At 37.0% G+C, this 21,959-nt stretch overlaps 1 protein-coding gene across 4 annotated transcripts in view; it reads right to left on the reverse strand.

The window, feature by feature from the left end:
* Window positions 1-1,028: 1,028 nt before the first annotated feature.
* Window positions 1,029-21,959, reverse strand: part of LOC145997211 (RCC1-like G exchanging factor-like protein) — a 78,955-nt gene continuing 58,024 nt past the window's right edge. For 3 of the 4 annotated variants that reach the window (XM_083133967.1, XM_083133968.1, XM_083133969.1), the window contains exons 7-9: window positions 13,106-13,264; window positions 9,654-9,913; window positions 1,030-1,484 (exon numbers count right to left, since the gene is read on the reverse strand). In XM_083133967.1, coding sequence (XP_082990093.1) covers window positions 1,401-1,484; window positions 9,654-9,913; window positions 13,106-13,264 — 503 coding nt within the window. In that variant the 3' untranslated portion in view covers window positions 1,030-1,400. Of the gene's footprint in view, window positions 1,485-9,653; window positions 9,914-13,105; window positions 13,265-21,959 lie in introns of all 4 variants that reach the window. The other variant, XM_083133971.1, reaches the window with a different exon arrangement.

Raw genomic sequence — 21,959 nt, forward strand, 5'->3', positions numbered from 1 at the left:
TGAACCACTTTCGCGCTGTGCGCTCACTCACTGATGCCTCTCCAAACGCGGAGCATATCTTTCGAGCAGCGGCTGTAGCATTGCTGCCCAATTTGAACTCGTACAGTAAACACGGCTGTAAAACATCCTTTGACACTGACATGTTCCCTTCAGGATTGTAGTTCCTACAGACCTGCTGTATATGCGACCGACATGCCTCCCAACTCTGCACTGACTGACAGTTGCCGGGAATGTAAACTTCTGACGTCACCCAGACAGGGTTGCCGACACATGCCATTTGACTTTCACTTTTCGTTCTAGCGGCACAAACATTTTTGGATACCTGGTATTGCACAAATTTAATGCAGTTATATGGCCATAACTATAACTTCTGGTCTGTACTAATTTTCACTCCTGACTGAAGGATTCATTCTTGATAATAAAGTTGCATTTCTTGCTTCACAGCTTAGATATGTAGGAGGCTTGAACCTTGAACGAATCCGAGTGTAAAAAGAAGCAATGCAACAGCAAGGGGTGTCAATATCTGTGCAAATTTCCACTATCTTCCAGCCTCCATCACGAAATTGGAAAAATGTGGAGTGAACTGATTGGATGAGTTCTCCATTGTTAAACGCTGTACTTTACAGGCGATTAAAGGGACCATAGGTGTAGCATATCATACAAAGATGCAGGCTGTTATTTGATGAAATCCTAGCTACAAAAGCATTCACTTATTATTAAAGGCCGGCATTATTCCCAGCCTCCAACAGTGTAAGAGCACAGCAAGATTCCAAGAATAGTCTGATTGTCTGTTTTAAGTGACTGCTGTGACGAGTAGGAAACAGGTGACCAATCACGCTGCCAATTTCACCCATTCACACAACAGTCTAGGTGAAGGGGAGAGTTTGCACCTAAAAATTACAACTGCCCTAGTACAGGGGCAATTTTATTGAACAAATTGTATCTTTTTTATAGTCAAAGAATATCATTAATTACACTGAAAATTGTGCAATTTCGCATACAAATTGCATATAAAACTAGTTATTTCATAAAAGTATTATTAATTAATAATCACTGCTATTAATTTATTTTAAGCACCTAAAATTTCTAAATTCCTCTTTTTTTAGCGCCTAAAAATCTGTTCCCTAGTCATGACACTTCTGGGTAGTAATGATCCCACTGAAATCAATTGGGATGTTTTAACCCAGAAGTGTATGTGACTGTACAATCTACCTCATAAGGATAAAGCTGAATGTCCAAACAGTCCAATCCTGTCCTTTATTAGCAGATCATAGATTCTAACTATTGCTAGAGTGCTTGTAATGACATAATTAACAAAGTCAAATATATTAAATATTCATTTATATTTTTCAGTTCAAAATTCTATAAAATATATTTAACAATATTATTAGTTTTAAAAATTATGAAAAATTATACGGTTTTCCTACAGCAACTGCATGATCAACTCCACAGCACATACTTGTAACATGTGATCCAATGGAAACCTAAAAAAATGGGAGGAAAAATACAAGATAGTTATATGCAGTAAAAACAATAAGCAACACGAAAAACATATACACAGAGCCCCTTAGTTAAGCAGCTTGAGTCTGAATTTTTCACGCTAGAGTAATATTGATAGGTTCAGTTTACAAAGAAAGGGTAACCGAATTTAAATTCTGTGTTGGTTTATAACCAACGATTTTAACGATTTTGTTATGTGGAGACGAACTGTGATCAGTTATGTGTAAGTTTACACTATTAAACCAATGTTGTAACGTTCAGTGATGTGCCTAATGACTTTATTTATCATGCAAGAAGTCTAAACATCGGGGAACGAGACAACATTAATTATAATCATACTTCACATTTTATTCTCTTATGAAAAATAAGGGAATATGTGAATTTTATGACACATGCTAAAGCTGAATGTTTGGCAGCTAGTTTTGAGCTTAGGTTACAAAGTTCATTTTCACAGATTTTCTTATATAGTCTTTTAACAATACAACAGTAGGAGGATATTTAGATCCATGTGTAGCACTCATCTTTATTTGTTATGGGTACAATGTCTGGTCTTATTTTCACCATTCCTGTTTATGAACACAAGTTAGTCCCAAAAAAGTATGCCAATTTTATTATTATTACTATTATTTACTAACATACTGATAATGTGCGAATTACTCACAATTAAATATAAACTATAGGCTAAAAGATTAAAAATTTCAACCTGAAGAAGGAGGTAGTGTAACCTCCGAAACGTAGTACGAAAAATCTCATACTCACACACGTAAGTTGCTGATTTTTAATCTTTTAGCCTATAGTTTATATTATTTACTGTGAGTCTTTGTGAGGAGTGTAGCATTGTATGGTGCACTAACCTAGAAAATATTAAAAATTAAAGAACAGCAGATAGAAGCTCCAGGGTGTCTACAATTTCGTAAAAACAAAATTCCCTGACTTTTCCAGGTTCCCAAATCAAGAACCAAATTTTCCAGCCTAAAGCAATTAGGGCAATTCATATATTTGAACATGTGTGTGTCAGACGGTCACTATATTTTAGCTAACACCATACTTAGGATCCGACTTGACCAAGTTTTCAGAATATTCACTTCACATGTAAACGTTAATGACAGGATTGACTTATGGTTAACAAAAAATTTTTCTATATAAAATTCATAAGCAGTGGCGGTGATTAGGGGAGGCCCCCCCACTTTTTGCCACTTTTGCCCCTGCACTATGCTAAACCTTATATACAAATGAAAATCTTTGCCCTCCCCCAGTTTTGGCACCCAATTGCTGATCATAAATATAGCGTACATAATACATAATTTAGTAAAATTTAATAAAATCTGTATTAATTCTAATATTCTATCAAATATAACTCAAAAATTGCAACAAGAAAGTGGGAAATTCCAATAGACCTTATTGTAGTAATTTCTACATGGAAATAGTTCAAAACATACCCTTTCCATAAAGTAATTACTACACAATTTCTACTGTAACTACGGGTAATTTGTAGTCTACCAAACTGAAGTATAGTTTGCCCACAACAAATGTAAAACTTCTTGCTTGTATTTTTCTTCTCTGTTTGTTCAAAAATCAACTTTTAGTGCACTACTAAAAAAATGTTGATTTTTCCAGAAACAACAAATTTCACTGATATTTCCATGGCTTTTCCAGAAAAAGTAAATTCCCTGACATTTCCAGAGTGGTAGACACCCTGCGCTCTAGAAATATGGTTATTGTGAAGAATGGAGCAGGTAAAGTGGAGACACAATGCAAGAAACAAAACAGTGCTGGAAAGTATTGATGAAAGAGCAATACTGGGATTTATCAATTAAAGGGAAAAAATGGGTTGGGACATTTAGCTAAGAAAGAACTGCCTGCTGCAAGATGTCTTGGACGCTATGGTTCGTGGGAAAAGGGTCCAGGGAAGACGAAAGTATCACCAATATTAACCTTTCATGGACAGCCATTTCTGATGCTGGCTAGTCTCTGGATGGGAGATTTCCAAGCATGCACTTCTTAAATATACACTGGAGGAAAAAAGAGAGCGAAAAAAAAGGGGAGGAGGAGAACTACTCGTCATGTAAAGCAGGGGTATTCAAACTTTTCTCTGTTGTTACCCTCTACTGCCAAAATCTGCATGCATGCCCTCAAGAATAATACAAGGTTTGACAATTAAGTTTGCGAACTCGCCACCATTTCGTGCTGAAGGCAGCACTATACATGCAGCTCTGTAATATTTTGTAACCTTGGTATTTCAGTGTCTCACAGCAGTGTTCACGTTGAAGCGTAGCAGATTTGTGATGAGTGGGGTGCATTGTTGTTTGTGCTTGTGTGTGTATGTGCGCTGTCGTGAAAATGGCTGAGCTGGAATTAGAGCAACCAACAAAAATCAAATTTCTGGTGAAACTGGGCAGGAGTGGGAGTGAAATACGGGAAATGTTAGTCCAGGTGTATGGCGAGAATGCCATGATGAAAACAGCAGTGTACAAATGGATTAAACGGTTTTCTGAAGGGAGGGAACAAGTGACTGATGAAGAAAGGGTAGGGTGGCCAGTAAGAAGCCCATCGGACAAAAACATAGCCAAAATTCATCAAATTGTGCATGCTAATCGGCAACTGACTGTGAGATCCATAGCAGACGAAGTGAACATTGATAGGGAAACTGTATGGCAAATTTTAACTGAAGACCTTGGCATGCGCAAGGTGTGTGCCAAAGTGGTCTAAAAGGAGCTCACTGATTAATAAAATCAAAGGTGGGTTGAACTGTTCACAGACCTCTTTGGAGAGGCAAGATGATGTTTTGGGACAAATAATCACAGGTGATGGGCTCTTAAACAAACTGACAAAACTGCCCAATGGAAGTCAGCTGATTCTCCAAGACTGAAAAAGTTCCATCACTCAAAATCAAAAATCAAAATGTTGCTGATAACCTTTTTTGATATCCGAGAGATTGTTCACTATGAACTGCACCACCAGGACAAACAGTTAACCAAGTGTACTATTTGGGAGTGCTGCAAAGGTTGCATGAAAAAGTGAGATGCAAACGACCCGAACTTTTCGCCAACAACTCATGGCTCGTGCATCACAATAATGCACCTGTATGGGAGTTTTTGACCAGGAAACAAATAACTTTGGTAGACCACCCACCATACTCACCTGACCTTGCCCCCAATGACTTCTTTCTTTACCCGAAGATCAAACAAGTTTTGAAAGGAAGACATTTTGATGACATTGAGGACATTAAGGCTAACACGACGGCAGCTCTGAAGGCCATTCCAGAAACAGAGTACCAAAATTGCTTCAAAAGGTGGAGTAGGCACTGGCATCAGTGTATAGCTTCACAAGGTGAGTACTTTGGAGGTGACCACAGCGCTATTCAGCATTAATGTATGTAGAATATTTTCTAGGATAAGTTGGCAAACTTAATTGTCAGACCTCGTAGATAAATATGTGTGATGTAACCATGAAAGATCATTACAAAATCTCTTCATGTGTTTATTTACTGTTGGTACACATACAGTAAATTTATTTACTGTTGGTACACATACAAGTAATGAAAATATAATGTGTGATTAATATAAGTTATGTACATTTTCTTTAACATTTATAAGCTGGTGTGAATTCACTCAGTTGTACGATATAATTGATTCTTCTAACAACATACTCAATGTACGAAAGCAATCAAACTTCTATAATCTTACAAAGCAGCAAATTTATGAATGAAGTTTTCAATATTGGCATGGCTTTCTTCTACAAGCTACAAGTGTAGTTCCTGTCTCAGTTGAAAAACACGCAAGATAACATTGCCAATGGACAAGAAACGTAAGTTGTAATAATAAAGAAGAAGAAATATTTTTTATTAATACATTTTAGACTATCAGAAAAAATAAATCTTTTTTTGGAAGTTATCATGCCTCCCCTGCAAAACTTAGGTGCCTCCCTATTTTGAATACCAATGATCAGGGGCGCCGACTTGTCTAAATTATTGGGGGGGGGCCTCTGATCACTGAAAAAATGAATGAATGACTTCCTTTTTTTTTAAAAATAAAAATTAAGTCTTCGTATAGCAGTTTTTAAGCAGCTATTATATTCCTCATGCAAATGAAATGTAACATGAAAAACGTGGGTCTGCTCATTTGTTTTTTAGATAACAATTAACATTTTTATTGAAAAGTAGGCTATGTATTTACATAAACAGTTTTATGCCGGCCTCGATAGCCGAGCGTGTTGGGTGGTAGACTCAACTTGCTTTGATCTGGAGATCTCGGGTTCAAGTCCCGGTGAGGGCATGGGTGTGTTTCAATGTCCGCACACTTGTAAAGAAAGGACATGTGACAGGTGTAAATAACCTTAGTGTTGACGTACCCATAAAAATAACGAATATTTACAATATTTAACAGTTTTATTTAATTATTTACATAAATGCTAACACAAATCACAGGAAAATTAGTTTTACTTTTTTGTTCTTGCTACAATATTTTACTTTTTAAAATTAATTTTGCAATAATTAAAAAAAACACATAGCACGCCGCGCTTTAGCAATAATGCCTTTGATCATAGCCGTTCCCGCTTTCACAATTCAGACTTTTCATAAGTTTTCCTTGTGTACTTTACTGCAAGCCAGTGTTAAATAAACTCAAAGACATTAGAATTATTTTCCCCTTATTCTTTGGACTAGAGGAAGAGATTTCGAGGATAACTAAATATCGTACATATCAATATTGCCTGAAAGTCACGTTTACGACCTCAAATTGTTCAGAATTCACTAAACAACATACTGGTATAATTGTCATATCACCCTGTTATTTTGAAACTCTTTTTAGTAAAAATGTTAACAATACTCATAATTATATACTTAGTATATAGTAATAAGTCATGTGTTTTGCAGTCTCTGGAAATTGTGGGTGCAACAGCACTTAGACTATTTTGCACCTGTCACATTATATGGAGTCCAGCCCCTTACCATTACTAAAATATAACAAATATAACATAACTGAAATGTCGAAGGACTAAATATTAATTGGTTAAACACTGAGACTATATGATCCTTTATGACTTTTTGTGATAGTTACATGTATGAGTACATTCAAAAACAGAACTTATTTGTTTATTTAAGTTCTCAGATCCGCATTTAGACGGTAGCAGCTCTGCAAGTTGACTTTAGACGCCATCAAGCGGAACAAAATTAAACTAACTTCCTCCTGACCCCCTTACTATGATCGGAAGCAAGTTTCAGTTGGCAGTTGCTTTCTTCGCCATAGACTCTTCGTACTCCTCGCCAGAAAGCTGTAATGGAAGCCTTTCCTGTCGCCGAGTGCTTCGTATTCCTCTTGCAACTTCTTGCCTTAAAAGTGGGTACCCACACGGTTGAAAGGAATCATCAAGCTGGTGTTAAGGGTTATAAGGTAAACCAGTGACTTTATAATATGTTCCGTTATTAGTTCTATGATACATGATATTGTCTGCGAAGTTAACGTCAGTTAAAATTGGCGAGAAGTACGAGTCTCTTTGACTGGTCGCTATTCGACTCCTAGCAAGTGAACTTGATGTTATGCCAACACGGCGAATAATCATGGCACTTGAATGATTTACACGTGTGAACATAAATTTGAACATAGTAATGTGCCTTCAATTTCAAATTATAGCAAAATTGTCTCTTTTTTTTTTTACTCGCATGTCCAAGACGGATGGATAAGGAGCTTGTCTACATATCTCGGTTATCGTTCTTTACGATTTGATCATTGAGTAGAAAGAAAACAAACCTCCACACCCACACTTTGCACAAAAAGTTAAAGAGGTAAAATGACCCATACATTCCTTGTCCTCCTTAGTAGCATCAATCCGTGAACAAAGGCTTAAGTGCCGGTAATGTATTGAATAGAAAAGTAGGAAGACAAATAATGTAGTTACTGGACAAATTTAATTATTTGCATTATTGGTGACATTTGACAGATAATTGGTCATTGCATGTTCCCACTGTAACGCAGCTATTAACGGTAATTGCTGAACCAGAATTAATGAATAGTGCGACTGTTTGAAAACAGCGTGAATTTTAAGAAAGTATTTATTATTTGTAAACTAAATTAGGAAGCATTCGCCTGATATATGTGTGTATAATCCTGTACGTCTCTTATTTCCCCTTTATAAATAATAAAGAAGTGAGACGAGGATTATATTATCTGCTCAGTGGAAGTTAATTATCTTTCAGTAGGTATTTAAACTATTTAATGTAAACTTAATATTCTTTCAACTATAATATTTATTAACAAATCAAATCAGTAAATATACTTTCCAAATTTATATATGCATAACATGGTTCATTCATAACCAATCAAAACACCTAAGAACCACATTTTAGTTAACTCAACAAAAATAACTATGTATTATCTCCCAATTAAATTATAACAGTCCGTCCAATTAGATTGTCAAAAGTCAGTAAGTAACTGCTATACAAGTCAGAGTCAACTGCAGCCCCGCCCAAAACCCCCACAGCCAACATGACCTGGAGCAATCCACCTTTACAAAAAAAAACAAAAAAACAAATTCCTTCTCTAGCACTTTTAAGAAGTCGAAATAACTATATTAACATTATGCAAATTACACCAGGCAATGCAGGCCCAAAAGGGTGATACACGGAAATACAGTATACTCAGCCTGTGTCCAGTTAGTCCTCCGTCTCCCCCAGTCGGCAAGGATCTGCCACGCCAAACTCCTCACTCACCCAGCGCAGAAGCCTAGCCAATGGCATACCCTACCTTAGTCACATGTATATTGAGTCTTCCATACGTCACCAATGAGCTATCGTACACTATGGGCTTACAATATGAATAGTGCAGCTTTAGCACAATGTAATCGTTGAATGAGTAGTTATACATATGTATGAAGGGAAGCCTTTGTGGTGTCATTGTTGGTGTTGTGTTTAACTGATTAGGTGTGGGACACAGAAATAAAAAAAAATTGTTAAAATTGTGAAAATTGAACCAAGACTCATTAATCGAACCTAGGTAGGTTCCTCTATTAAATATTGATATATCTATGTAAATACATATTTCTTTTAGTTGTTTTATGAATCTGCTTAGAAAGGAAAAAGGGCTGTATAGTTGAAGTGACTAGGAAGGCCATCGCGATTGGTGTGGGTACACCATCGTGACGTTACAATCGCCCTCTCGGGTGCAGGTGGTATATAATATATATGTGTATGATTGCATTTCAGGCATGGAAAGATAACAGCTCAAAGAAGGAGTGTCGTAATCTGATATTAATAATTTTAATCATTCTTTTGTCCTTACGTGGTAAATAGAACGGAATCCATAGGATTAGCCCCGTTCTTCTGGTTTCTAGTAATTAGAACCTAATGTGACCTCCATGTTAGCAGAGTAGTTGCTTGAACTCATGCGAAGCAAGGAAGTCGCAATATTGATTGTTTGTATCGCTCGTGTGGGTTATGTTAGTTGTCGATATGGGTTTCCTTTACACGCGCTTCCTTTATATCATCTAATATTAACTGGGGTAAATCGATAGCAGCCCATACCGACCGTTACAAGGGTCACTCAGCACACATAAGGACAACAGCCCTACAGAGCATTATACTGGCTGTACGTCCAGATGCCCAAGCCTCATAAGTCTGCAAAAATGCAGTCCAGGGTGTACTATGAGGAAGTGAGGTTGACAATTGGGTGTACTATGTGGAAGTGTCACCCCTTACATCTCTACAGTGTTTTGAAATCTGAGAATGAAACCAATAATAAAATAGAGGAACTGTACTCTCAATTACAGACTATAAAAAGGGGCTCAAGATTATACAATGGATCACCCATTTTACTTTTTCTCAGGGAACCAAGGTGAAAAAAAACTTGAAATGTGTGGGAAAAATCTCAATTTGGGGACAATTTTGTAACATTTTGCTTTATTGGGACTGTGAAGGTTAATAGATAACGCAAGAAAATATAAAATCTTGTAGTGAAATTGATGAAAATTGGCCAAGTCTTTCACAATGGTCTGTTTGCATTTGTGATCAGGAGGGTGCAGGGTGTGTGTGGGCACAGAAAATTCATATTCTCCACTGGAAATCAAAGTCGCACATACACCAAAAATGGCCCTCCATACAAATAACAATACCATTACAAACATACCTTCTTAAGATTTTTTGTCTAAACTTTATCACTTACCTTTACTGGAAAGAGCTTGTCAAGTTGGTCGCCCATACCAAGAACACCCTGCTTATTTTTCCCCCACATGAACAAGTCGCCTATGTTGGTCCTTGCCATCTGGAAACCTATTCCAGCATTCACACCAACCACTTTCACATCTGGCTGAAGCTCGTTTTTTCCAAAAAGGACTGGAGGTATTTTTGTAGGCTTTTGCGCAAAAGTATTTGGAGATCCAACACCTAATAATCCGTATCCCCATACAAACACATCACCAGCTTCTATATAAAAATAAAGGAGTAAATAATTAAAATAAATTTAAGGACACACATGGAGAGTACATAAAAATATAAAAACCCGGAAACTTCTGAGAATTGGTATTTTAAATTCTGAATATCTTCTATTCTTAACAATACTTGAACTTAGCAAATAGTGACTTTTTCGTGTCTATGAACAGGCAGTGAAATATGGCATAACATCACATACCTGGTGAAACAAATGAAAAAAATTATATTAACTAAATATCCAATTAACTCAATTAAGTTAAAACTAACCAAAAGAAACGAAATAAAGAATGGGCAATATTAAATAACTGAAGTTTAAAAACATGTATGGAATTACTATGAAGTATTACAACTTGTTTTATCACTATGAGATGTCTTACAGGATGAGAAAATTGGTTTATGTTGATTACCAAATAATAGCATTAATTTTGTATTAATTATTAGTAGTGTTAATCCTCCTAAGATGGCAAAAATTATGTTTAAACAATGAAGAAATTATGAAAAACGAAAAGGTTTTCCATCCCGTCACTGCACCAGCCAAAATCGACCGGGAATGACTGTCACACCACGTTCCCCATTTTGGGAAGGCTCGTGGCATGCGGTTCCAAACAATATTCCCAGTTCCCTTTCGACTGGCTATCTTGATTTTTCGAAATGGTGGCCATTTTGGATTTCCAAGGAGTGAACATTTATTAAAGTGGTGAAACCCATTTTCATGGTTTTACTATTAATGAAATTAAGAAAATTAGAAAATGGATTTCAAGAAAAAATGAAAAACCTGTTGAGAAGAGGTTTACTGTTTTCAAATTCCAAAATATATGAAATGCAAATTTCATGAATGTAAAATGTAGGAATCAGTTCTGGATGTGGAATCCAAAAAGCACATATGATATAATTTGATCATGCTCAAAAGGATTATGTAGGCGAAACAGCAAGAAAAACAGGAAATACTGTTTGAACATGATTTAATACAAATTCAGACCCAAGAACAAATTTGTAGAATCGCCATTGAGGAGAAGCAACCGATCAGAGACAGAAGTTTTCAAAAAAAGTACCAGGATGCATAGATTTAAATATGTGGAGGGCTAACTTCTTTGCAAAAGAACATTGGAAACAATTAAATAATGAGACTGGCATACAGACTTATTATGGAATTATTTTTGCAAGAGTGGGAAAAGCCACCAGCTGTGAAATTTACTCCAACTGAAAAGTTCAAGGAACTTTTAAATTGCTGACCAAATGACAATTGTATCAACTGAACTAGCTACATGAAATAGCTTACGGCACATGGTAGATATATTATAACTTACTGGAAAGTTAGGTGAAAGCTGTGGCTCAACTAGGGATCGAACCAGGATCCATGAAATTCCATTCTAATTCTCCAGCACTGAGCCACCAAGCCAATTTCAAAAACTTAGATCTCTGTGCATATTTGTAATGTTTACTTCTGGTATACTGTACTGATCTCAATGGCAGAGTGGTTAGCACAGCACACTACAATGCCTGGGAGCCCAGGTTCGAATTCCAGTCTGGGCATTGGAGTTCTTTGTGAGTGTTCTTTCATCAACTTCATCATCCTCATCTTCCCTATTAGCAAAAAGTGGCAGGAAAACAAAGTAAAATTAACCAAATGAAATCATTTCTGGTATACTGCAACTTCTTGTTGTTAATGTGGATAATGTTGGACATGTCAACATTGATGCATTCACCCTGCTATTGAGGAATGTCATAAACTTGCAAAGAGATCTAAGTAGTGAATTGTGGGGAGGCCAGAGGATGGATTGGTAGTTCAGTGGTACAGCACTGACACAGAATGTCCAAGATGCAGATCCCTGGTTGAATGGCAATTTTCAGTTAACTTACGGCAGAATCATAAGGAACTGGATTTCCGGTAGAAATTCCCCAGTTGGCATTGTACTGGCTGGCTACCTGGCAGTAAATGATGGCTGCTGGGCTGACTGCTAGACTGATTTTGATGACTAGACTATATTCTAATTGCAACTTGCTTCTCTGCTAGATGCTGTGGTAACAACCAGTCAGAGCAAACATTTGGTCATGGAAAGATAATCTGTGAGTTTGGTGAGGTTCTTGTCTGTGGTTTTTGAGGGTGTGCCTTTTTGTTCGCCGCTCGAAAAAAGTAGCACAAATGAGGTGTTTATTAATATTTATGAATTATCCATATCAATAAGATTTGTACACGACAGATGTGATTGGTCAATAATAAAAAAAATATATTGTTAACACTGTAATAAATGTTTGACAGACACATAGTTGAGCAAAATATTTTCTTTAGGAATGAATCCTGCGAATCTCATGTATGAATACATATTCACGTTTACTAAAAGCATGTTGAGTACACTTTGAATACTAATTTTCTAGTACATGATTTTCTTTTAATTTAATTTTGGCGAATTGTACGGAAAATGGCAGGAGTTCTACAATGTTCTTCCCCAATTAGCTTGTCTGTACAATGCTTCTGGAAACAAAAGTCTATCAACAAGTACGGTAACAAGTATTGTGTGAGGTAAAAACTAGCAGGTGAACAAGTACGATGCAACTAAATGCACAGCCATGAAAACAGGCAGCTGGGCAGAATTGTGCTGGTGCCACATATGGGAAAAGCAAAGCAAGAGAGGGACGAAAGTTGCTGGTTCACACGCACTGTGTGGCAATGCCAACCGGGCTGCATTGCCTAGTTTGAACGTCAGACCGACCTGTTTCCGAGGCACTTTGTGTAATCCCTGAACTTTCAAGCAAATACTGTCAGTTTGTATCACATGATTATAAAGACCACCTCTACAATGAGTTCTATCATTCTCTTAAACCTCGAAACACATGGGGTTGCGCTCCGACGTGGCAACAGCGTGAACTTCTGCCACCTGCCTAATTTCATGGCCGTGCATTTAGTTCAAGTCCAACAGCAAAATCTAGCAGGAAATATAGCCTCATGTGATTCAGGCATTAATTATAAAAATAATATCATTAAGAAAGCTCATTCAGCAGATTGAATGAAAACATTTTATGAGGCCTGTATGTTACTCATGGTATTTGAAGAAAATAAGACGAGGCAGGAGTTCCAAATAGAGACAACTGATGAGTACCGTATGTTACATTTTTTAACACTGACTGTATTAAAATGGAGAAGAAATGAACCACCAATAACCAATGCTGCATGAAGAGAGTACTTACCATTGCACACAAGGCACGATGATCCTCCAGCTGAGATGTCCACGATTTTTCCAAAGCCTTTCAATGGAATATGAGTAGCTGTAGTTAAGGCTTGCATTTTGGGGGCCATGAAAAACTGGTCATATTCTGAGCTTCCCCAGCCGAACACTTCACCAGACTCTGTGAAAGAATTTCAAAAATTATATTACAAATACACTTGCATGGGAAAAAAGGGGGGGGGAGGTAAAGGGTATGATATAGCAATTACTAAATACAGGAAATTTTTATTCTGGGAACATACAATTGTAGCTCCACTGGTTCAAGAAACAAGCAACATGCTCTAAAACATTGACAACGACCTCGAACTTCTGATAAAAAACTAGATAGAAAACTTATACCTAACTGGAACTTGAACCTAGAATTACAATATAGTTTTTCACAAATTTTTGATCTTTGATTTTTAATTCCTCTCTCTATGTGGAAGAAGATATTTGTTTGAGCTTGTGCTATAAATCATGACACTTATGCATTCATATTTCAAATACCTCTTAGAAAAACTTAAATGCTACAATTTCAGTACAGATAATGATACTTTTTTGGCATCTATCTCAGTTTATCAGATTCAGATTAGCAATCGCCGGTCCCCGTGGCAGGGTGGTTAGCACATCGCGCTGCGATGCCAGGGGTCCCTGGTTTGAATCTTGGCTTGGGCATGGACGTTTGTGATGTCTAGTCATCAATTTCCTCATATCATCACTCATCTCCATTTTTGCAAATTAGCCAAAAGTGGCACAAGAAGCGAAGTAAAATAAATGAAATAAAAAAGTCAGATTAGAAATCAAATGTTTCTATTAAGTACCCTGTAATTGTGCATAATTTTTGACATTCTGTAATTAATGTACAAAATGCATTTAAAAAATAAGGGGCGATAAGAAGGAAAGAGGTGTAGCAACACTGTCTTAGTGGTTACAAACATATACATATCTACTTTATTTCTCAACACAGTCACTATTATTTTCCAAGCCATTTTGGTTTTGTGGTACAAGCTTTTTCTATACCCTCTGCATAGAAGTTCACTGTCTGGGTATTAAGACAATACAACACTGCCAACACCTCCGTTTCTTCAAATCGTTGAGATGCAAGCCACTTTTTGAGGTGCAGGAAGACGTGATAGTTACTGGAAGAAATCAAAAACTTTTCATTCAAAACTCTGAATCGTCTGGAGACTGAGGGCAACAGTGTGTGGTCTAGTGTTGTGATGGATAAGAACAGTTTCTGAGTGCAGTATTCCACATCGCCGGTTTTGTATGATATGCTATGCATAACTTTTGATACCATTTCACAGGATGCTTGAAATGTGATTGATTTCCCCGGCTCTATGTAAACCAGCAAAAACACACCTTGTTGGTCCCAGAACACAGTTGCCATGACTTTTCGTGCAGATGGAGATTGTTTGAACTTTTTCGCCTTGGGTGGGTGTGAATTAAAACACCATTGCTGTACTTTTGCTTCATTCATTACACTCGGATCATACACTTCACACAATTCTCTGTGAATTTTGGCACAATCATGACCTTTGGCATTAAGAAATCGAATCACAGACAGTATTTCTCAACAGGTAGAATTGTGTAATTATGCAGCCATTTTAACATGCTCTAACATACAGAATAACCAACAGCTGGTTATACGGGGTATGTTTTTAGAAGCGATATCGGGCAGGGCCAAGCAGTGTGTGTCCTTGGCAACCAGCCTATGGCAGGAGTGCAACGTTATACAGTTAGGAGACTGTGGCACACAAGTTAAACATTGTGTTCTGTATTTTCCTTGCACGCAAGAAGTTTTCATAAAACTCGGCATTTTAAGGTTCCTCATAAGATGAGGCTAGACATTTTGAACCTGACAGTCCAAGTCCCATAAATTTTTGTTGCCTACAGCCGGAGTTATCGTTTCTTGGAAAAACACGGGAAACAGCACATCTCAAAACATACACACAAACACAATAACCCTTTCATTTTCCTTCCATCTGTTTCTTTCGTTGCCACCGTGTTGACGCCGCTGACTTGTTGTGTCTTGGGAAAGATATGGGTGTTAAATTCAGCTGAATATACACAATGACCCTTCATCGTCGTGGGCATTCATGAACATTGCAAGTCTGAGTCAGTTTGAGTTCAGCATTTTCGTAGCAAGGGCAGTGCAAAATTATTTTACTCATACGCCACGAAGGACAGTTGTGAGAGGATTCAATATAGCCCTTATCAATTGATTCCATTTATATTACTTTGCTTTTCTGCCACTTTTGGCTAATCGCAAAGATGAGGATGAGCGATGAAGGGACACTTACAAACACCCATGCCTGGAACTGGGATTTAAACCCGGACCCCTGGCATCATAGTGTGCTGTGCAATACAGCCATTATGTTCGATTGTTGTGCAATACGTAGTGTGTGTTCAGTGAGTGTTATTTAATAATATCGCTCTCGAAACCTAGCAGCAGTATTACAGGCACCAAGGGTAAAATAATAAATTCACAAGACAGAAATCTTATTTTTTAAGTGTATTCTCACTTCAAGGAATTGGCATCGGAAGATGTGAGTGCTGAAACAGTATTTTCTTAGTCGAGAATTTATGGCTAAAGCATGTGAAGTAGGTCGTGTGCATACTGTGCCACATGTTGTAAAGCAGGGTAAAATATCTAGCACAGAAATTGATGAATCCCTATTCAAATATCCTGGGAAACATGCTAGAAAACAGAAACGAGAGTGATGATGATGACCTTTCAGTTCATCTACAATAAATACCTTCAAACTTTTTTCAGGTACAAGTTTCTCTTATATGCTGCAGTGATATGATATAATCCTGTGCAGAAATATTCACTATATTATTTCACTGTACTCAAATATAATGTGCATGCATTTTATATATAAAAAAAACTGAATATTGGACACAGCGAATTATCTGTGTTTCCTTTCCGCTAGCAGTTAGTTTTGCAACAGTGCAATAGCACTGGATGGGTATTGGCTGAACCCATGTTCCTTCTAAAAGCATATGCCGTATAGTAGGGGCCAGGACTTTATGTTATAACTAGGACTGAGCCGATACCACTTTGAACCGATACTCTCACCAATACCCACTGATACTGATGCCGATATCGATACTTGTATAATTCCAATTTAAAATAAAAAAGGCTAGTTATTACCTATGTGTGTGTGTGTGTGTGTGTGTGTGTGTTTAGTATTGTTACATTTTGTAGATATGTATTTTTGACAAGGGGCAATGAATAAATTAACCCACCAAACTATGCTCTCTTGCAACAATGCATCACAACTTTACAGATTTTTATAGATCAGTGACAATCGATCAGATGTTTCAAATATGAGAAAAAATATTATGAGAAGCTTAGAGGGAGGCGATCATCCCCCCCCCCCTCCCCTGTTGAAAAATGAGACCATGCCTCTCTAACCTCCTTTAAACTAAGGGATCACGCAAGAATAATTGGTGATTTACCAGCCTCGGACACGACATCTAAAAACCTAACAGTAAAACTGTAATGTAAATCCTACCTCGTCTCTTTTTTGTCCTTTAACAAAGAGAATAATAAATAATAAATGAAATGTAAGGAGAGAATGATCACTTGCCAGTCTTGCTTCTATATCAGGCATCTGACTTCAGTTGTGATATTCTGACTTGACTTTGCTTTCACAACATATACTTCGGCAAATGATTTCTAAAAAAGTATTAAATGCTTAGTATTATCCCTTGGCGTGGAAGGAAATCCAAACCCACCACTACACTTTCCAGAAAGTAAGTGTTATCAACTAACTGCTAAAATTATTCCCTTGCCGCATTCCCTGTACCGAAACACGCTTGTTGAAACCCAGTTATGAGGGTCGGGACAACAAAAGTCTAAAGTTGGAAAGGAAAAGGAAGATTAGCCCAGGTATATGAATTTCCAGGAATATGCTATTACTATGTCTGAAACACGTGCACCACTCACATGGGTGATGACTGTTTTGACTGCAGGAGGTCTCTAAAGAGAGAAATGTCCATAATATACCAGGGTGCCCCGTGACTAGCGGGAACTCTTTGGGATTATTCTGACACGAGACCGCATCTGTAGGAACAAAGCCTGGTGGACTTCGAAGGAACTCCTATGGGCATAATTTCTCATTACCCTTGATTTGCAAGATACTTGACCGCAAGTCTTCTTATCTGCGTATGGATCTTTGTCACGTACTTGCTGTTCAAGGAACTGGAGTCCATCTTCAATTAACAAATGCACAAATACGTATTTTTCATTTTTCTTCAAAGCCAAATGTAAGTTGGAAAAGGTGAATGAACCTTTGAAAAGAAATAAATGTTGGTTTTGGCCGCGCTTCTAGCGACTCAAAAACAATGGTATCGGCTGGTATCTGTGAAAAAATTTCAACCGATACTTATCGATACCACTGGTTATTATACCGACAGCCATAGTTATTACATATTATTTATTTGGAATCGGATCAAATACTTGGGTGAGATCTTTATGTATCTGATGAAAATGAGCCGAAATAGATGAACTTGGTAAGGCATATTTTGACATATTTTACTAAATTTGAGTTTTTACATCATATTTCTTCTATTATCTCGCAATAAAATATATTTCTCTATAATTTCATAATTGTCTTTCATATAATCAGTTACTTTATAATTTATTATACGTACCTTTAGTGCAACGGATAGTTTATATTCTCATTGGCAGGATAAGGAAATTATTGACAAAGAAATTATAAGCAGATGCCATATTTTCTTACCCACTAGTACAGAACAATAATACCTTCCCCCATGTTTTATCTGGCCAACAATTGATAGCAGTGCAGACATTGTTGAAGAAAAATGTTCTCTGTCATTGTTATGCTGGCACGAGAATCACCGTAAAGAAGTATGAATTCTTATTTCTTTACCTTTTTTCACTTCCCACAACAATCAGTCAAAAGTAAAAATAACATTTGGTGCATTACACCCCCTACTCTATCGTCAATCAAATACGGGATTTCAAGATCACTTGTCCTTTGAGCCATGCATTTATTAGTGTGTTTCGGCTATCTCTGGAGCAAGTGAAGGAAAACAAGTCTCTGTGCAAGTAGTGACGCGAGACAGCTCCACTACACAGTTTCCACAACGGTGTAAATCTGATATAATAGTAAATTTTAATTAGGATAATTGCAGTGAACCTCACGTTATTTTCTGTATTTTCCAACTACATTCTTCGGTTTAAGTGATTTTCATTTCATTTAATACCCTAGCCCCACCATAGTTGATCTTCTCTGGAAGATACTGGCTTCCCGTATATTGTAAAATTCGAAAGTACTGTTGTGCATATTTTTGGCTTTACCGGGAATATTTCTGCATATTTTTCAAATTTTTCTCACATATTTTTCCATTTTTCTGACATAATTACATACATATTTTACAGTTTTATAGGACATAAAGTCCCGGGCCCTATTATTAGTGAAAATATGATTGCTGGGTTGCCAATGGACTAGTTCATGTTACTGCTCACGCAGGATCCAATCACTGTTGCCCGTCACTTTTTATAAATAATCGGCCCTTTCTTTTGAAATGTGCCTTGTATATAAAGGTATAATTCATATATCCTGACTTTGTAAGAAAATTTTCTAAATATGCAGCTTCTTTTTCCAAAGCGCAATTTATTGTACTCACTGACGTGCATACATTAATTAAAGAGGTGAATGAACCATTCAAAGTCTTCTGGCTCAGTGGCCAAGCAAGTTAAGGGGTCAACTTTTGATCTTGCCACTGAAATTCCCAGGTGCATACGTGTTCTCTGCAAGTGTTCTTTCATCATTTTGATCTAATCATCATTCATCCTCATCATCACAATAAGCCAAAACTGCCAGAAAAGCGATGGTAAATAACACAAATTCAAACACATTTAATCAGGGGTAAACAAAACTAAAAATAATTCAGACACCAGCTCTTTTCCTCAGAAACTACAGTTTTTCTTCTTCTTCTTTTCCAAATGTGGCTTAAGAAAGCCATGAATACAACTACAATACGCTGTAAAAAAGTAATTCATTCTTGCAGTGGAGTGGCCTTCCTAAAGGAGGGTCAACTGACAACAGAATGAATAACTACGCACTGCATTCTATCATATCACTGCAGATTTTAAAATTCTGCTAGCAACAGTGCAAAATTTTATTATGATGTGTTTATTTTTCTGATTTTATGATACATGTGATGCAGAAAAAAACACATACTGTACTCATTATTTTAAAACAACGTAATGGAAATTTCTGTAAACAAACTGAATATATATATATATATATGTGTATATGTACATAAAATTAAAAAAATTCAGGTGCCATGGCGACTGTGTCTTTTCTACCCCTGCATTTAATTTCTATGGTTAATTGATTTATTGATTTGCTTTATTTCTTTATTTTACTTAGCTTTTTGTGCCACTTTTGGCTAATTTGCAAAGATGGGGATGAGTTATGATATGATGAAATTGATAAATGGACACTTGCAAACATCCATGCCCAGGCCTGAATTTGAACCCGGGACCCCTGGCGTCATAGTGTGATGTGCTAACCACTCTTTCACCAAGGGGGGGGGGGGGGTAATTTCTATGTTTCTATGGTGATCTTAGCTCTTGGGAAAGAACCATGTGCAGTGCATGAAAATCAGGTTGTAAAGTTTAGGGTGACTATGGTTACACGTACAATCTGCAAAGAATTAAAACAGTTATTGATAATGGCAAATGTTATGTGGGTACTTTATTGGTATTAGCTAAAACTTCATATCATTCCACCCCTAGTAAATATGCTCAACCCAGTACATGTTCAACAGTGATGAAGAGAAAAACAATATGGGAACATCATCATCACCCTTCACCATTCCTAGTCACTAGCTGGGTGGCAAAGAAGGAAGACCTCTTCATCATTTGTTCTTCTACTACTCCTCTCTTTCCCAATCTTGCACTCTCCTTGCATTCTCCACCACCTGCTCCTTCCAAATAACATCATGCTCCTTCTTCTGCCCTCTTTTGCATTCCTTGTGTGGTGTATGCTCCCATGGAAAGTCTTTCTGCCCCCATCCTCTTCATATGGCCAAATTAGATCTATTCCACCCTGCAGTTTCGCTACCTCCCACTTTCTGTTGATTCTCCCCTTGAATTTGGCATGCAAAAAGTGTCACATGAGGTAAGAACCTTTGCACAGCTGCAGACCCATATCCTTTGTATTTCTGAAAAAATGGCAGTGCAAAATTTGCAAATTTCACCAATTTTCCATAATCTTGTTATTTTAATTTTCAATATTTCAGAAATCTGTGCACCTGTACAAGTGATCCAGTATTAAGTATCACAGAAACAACATTAAATATGTGGACATAATTTAATTCACTTCATTTTCTTCAATAATTCGAAAAATGGAAAAATTTTAGAACAAAATCTCTGAAAATGATTGTGTACTACCCTGCACTGAAGGAGACTGCTGGGACAAATGATATACACAAATGTGATTTCACTTTGTGGTGTGATCTTACATACATCCTCAAGAAGAAACGTAGGGTGCAATATATTTTTTGAAAAATTGAAACTGCCTTACATACAAAACTTAGAACATTTCAAAAATCATAAATTTCGAAAAGTTTAAGTTCATAAGGCCAATAATGTGTGTGTGATTGGTTTGTTACACAAAACTGAGAATAATAGATATCAAAGGCCATTTGAAAAAGTAACAATAAATGTTCTGACACTACAATAAAAATTGTATTCAAATTCTTTGACCACAAAACCTATAAATTCATATTAAAGAAGATATATTTTCTTCCAATACTGTTATAACTACAGTCCCATGTGAATTAATCAGAACAAGCTCCTTTTTTGTCTGAATTGTCAGCACTTGCCCAGTAGGTGGCAGCAATGTACACGTGGTGGTTATTTTTATCTCCCGCATTTTCTGTGCATTAACTTGAGCATTGTTGACACAAGCAGGCATCTCGTGTGTTGATCCTTTGCGTGTGTGTACATATCTATGCGTTCGTAAGTGTATTTTGTTCCATATAATCAGTAGGCTAATTGTGGCAGAGGTGTCAGTGAGATTCTGCCAATGGATACGACACCTAGGAAACGTTCTGCGATTGTGACTTTATCGCAAAATACGACTATGACACAAAGGGAGATAGCTGCAAAATTCTCTGTTGGTGTAGCTATCGTAAATCAAATTATCAACCAGTACAGACAAACTGGTTCCTTTTCACCTAATAAAAAGGGCAATGTGGGAGGAAGAAGAAGACATCGCCATATGATGACAGATTTCTTCATTTCTTCTCAGGAAAAGTAAACAAAACCTGGCTCTAACTGCAGTGGAATTGACACGGGAATTGAGGGACAAAGGAGTGCATTTGGACGTTTCCAATGTACGACGTAGACTTCTTGCAGCTGGACGGAAAGCCAGGAAACCAGTGAAAAAACAATTTCTTTCAGCTGAAATGCGCAAGAAACGTCTCTCGTGGGCCCGTGCTCATCAAAATTGGACAGAAGACGACTGGAAGAAAGTTGTGTTCTCAGATTAAACACATTTTGAGGCCCAAGGTCAGAGGGTTCAATACATGGGTCGGTCGAGTAATGAATCTGTAACGTCAGCACATTTGCAACAGACTGTAAAACACCCTGACGAATATCAAAACTGAACTGTTCCACAAAGCAAGCAGTGATTGAGTATCGTGTTCATGTTTGGTTCCATGACAATGAACTTAATGCAATATGTTCAAAGGTTGTAGAATCTATGCCAAAACGTGTAATGGAAGTTATAAAACAACAAGGAGGACATATTAACTATTAGAAATGATTATCTGTTTGTACCTTATGTGAA

This window comes from Lepisma saccharinum, chromosome 13, assembly GCF_977018435.1.
Source record: "Lepisma saccharinum chromosome 13, izLepSacc3.1, whole genome shotgun sequence".
Classification (NCBI taxonomy): domain Eukaryota; kingdom Metazoa; phylum Arthropoda; class Insecta; order Zygentoma; family Lepismatidae; genus Lepisma; species Lepisma saccharinum.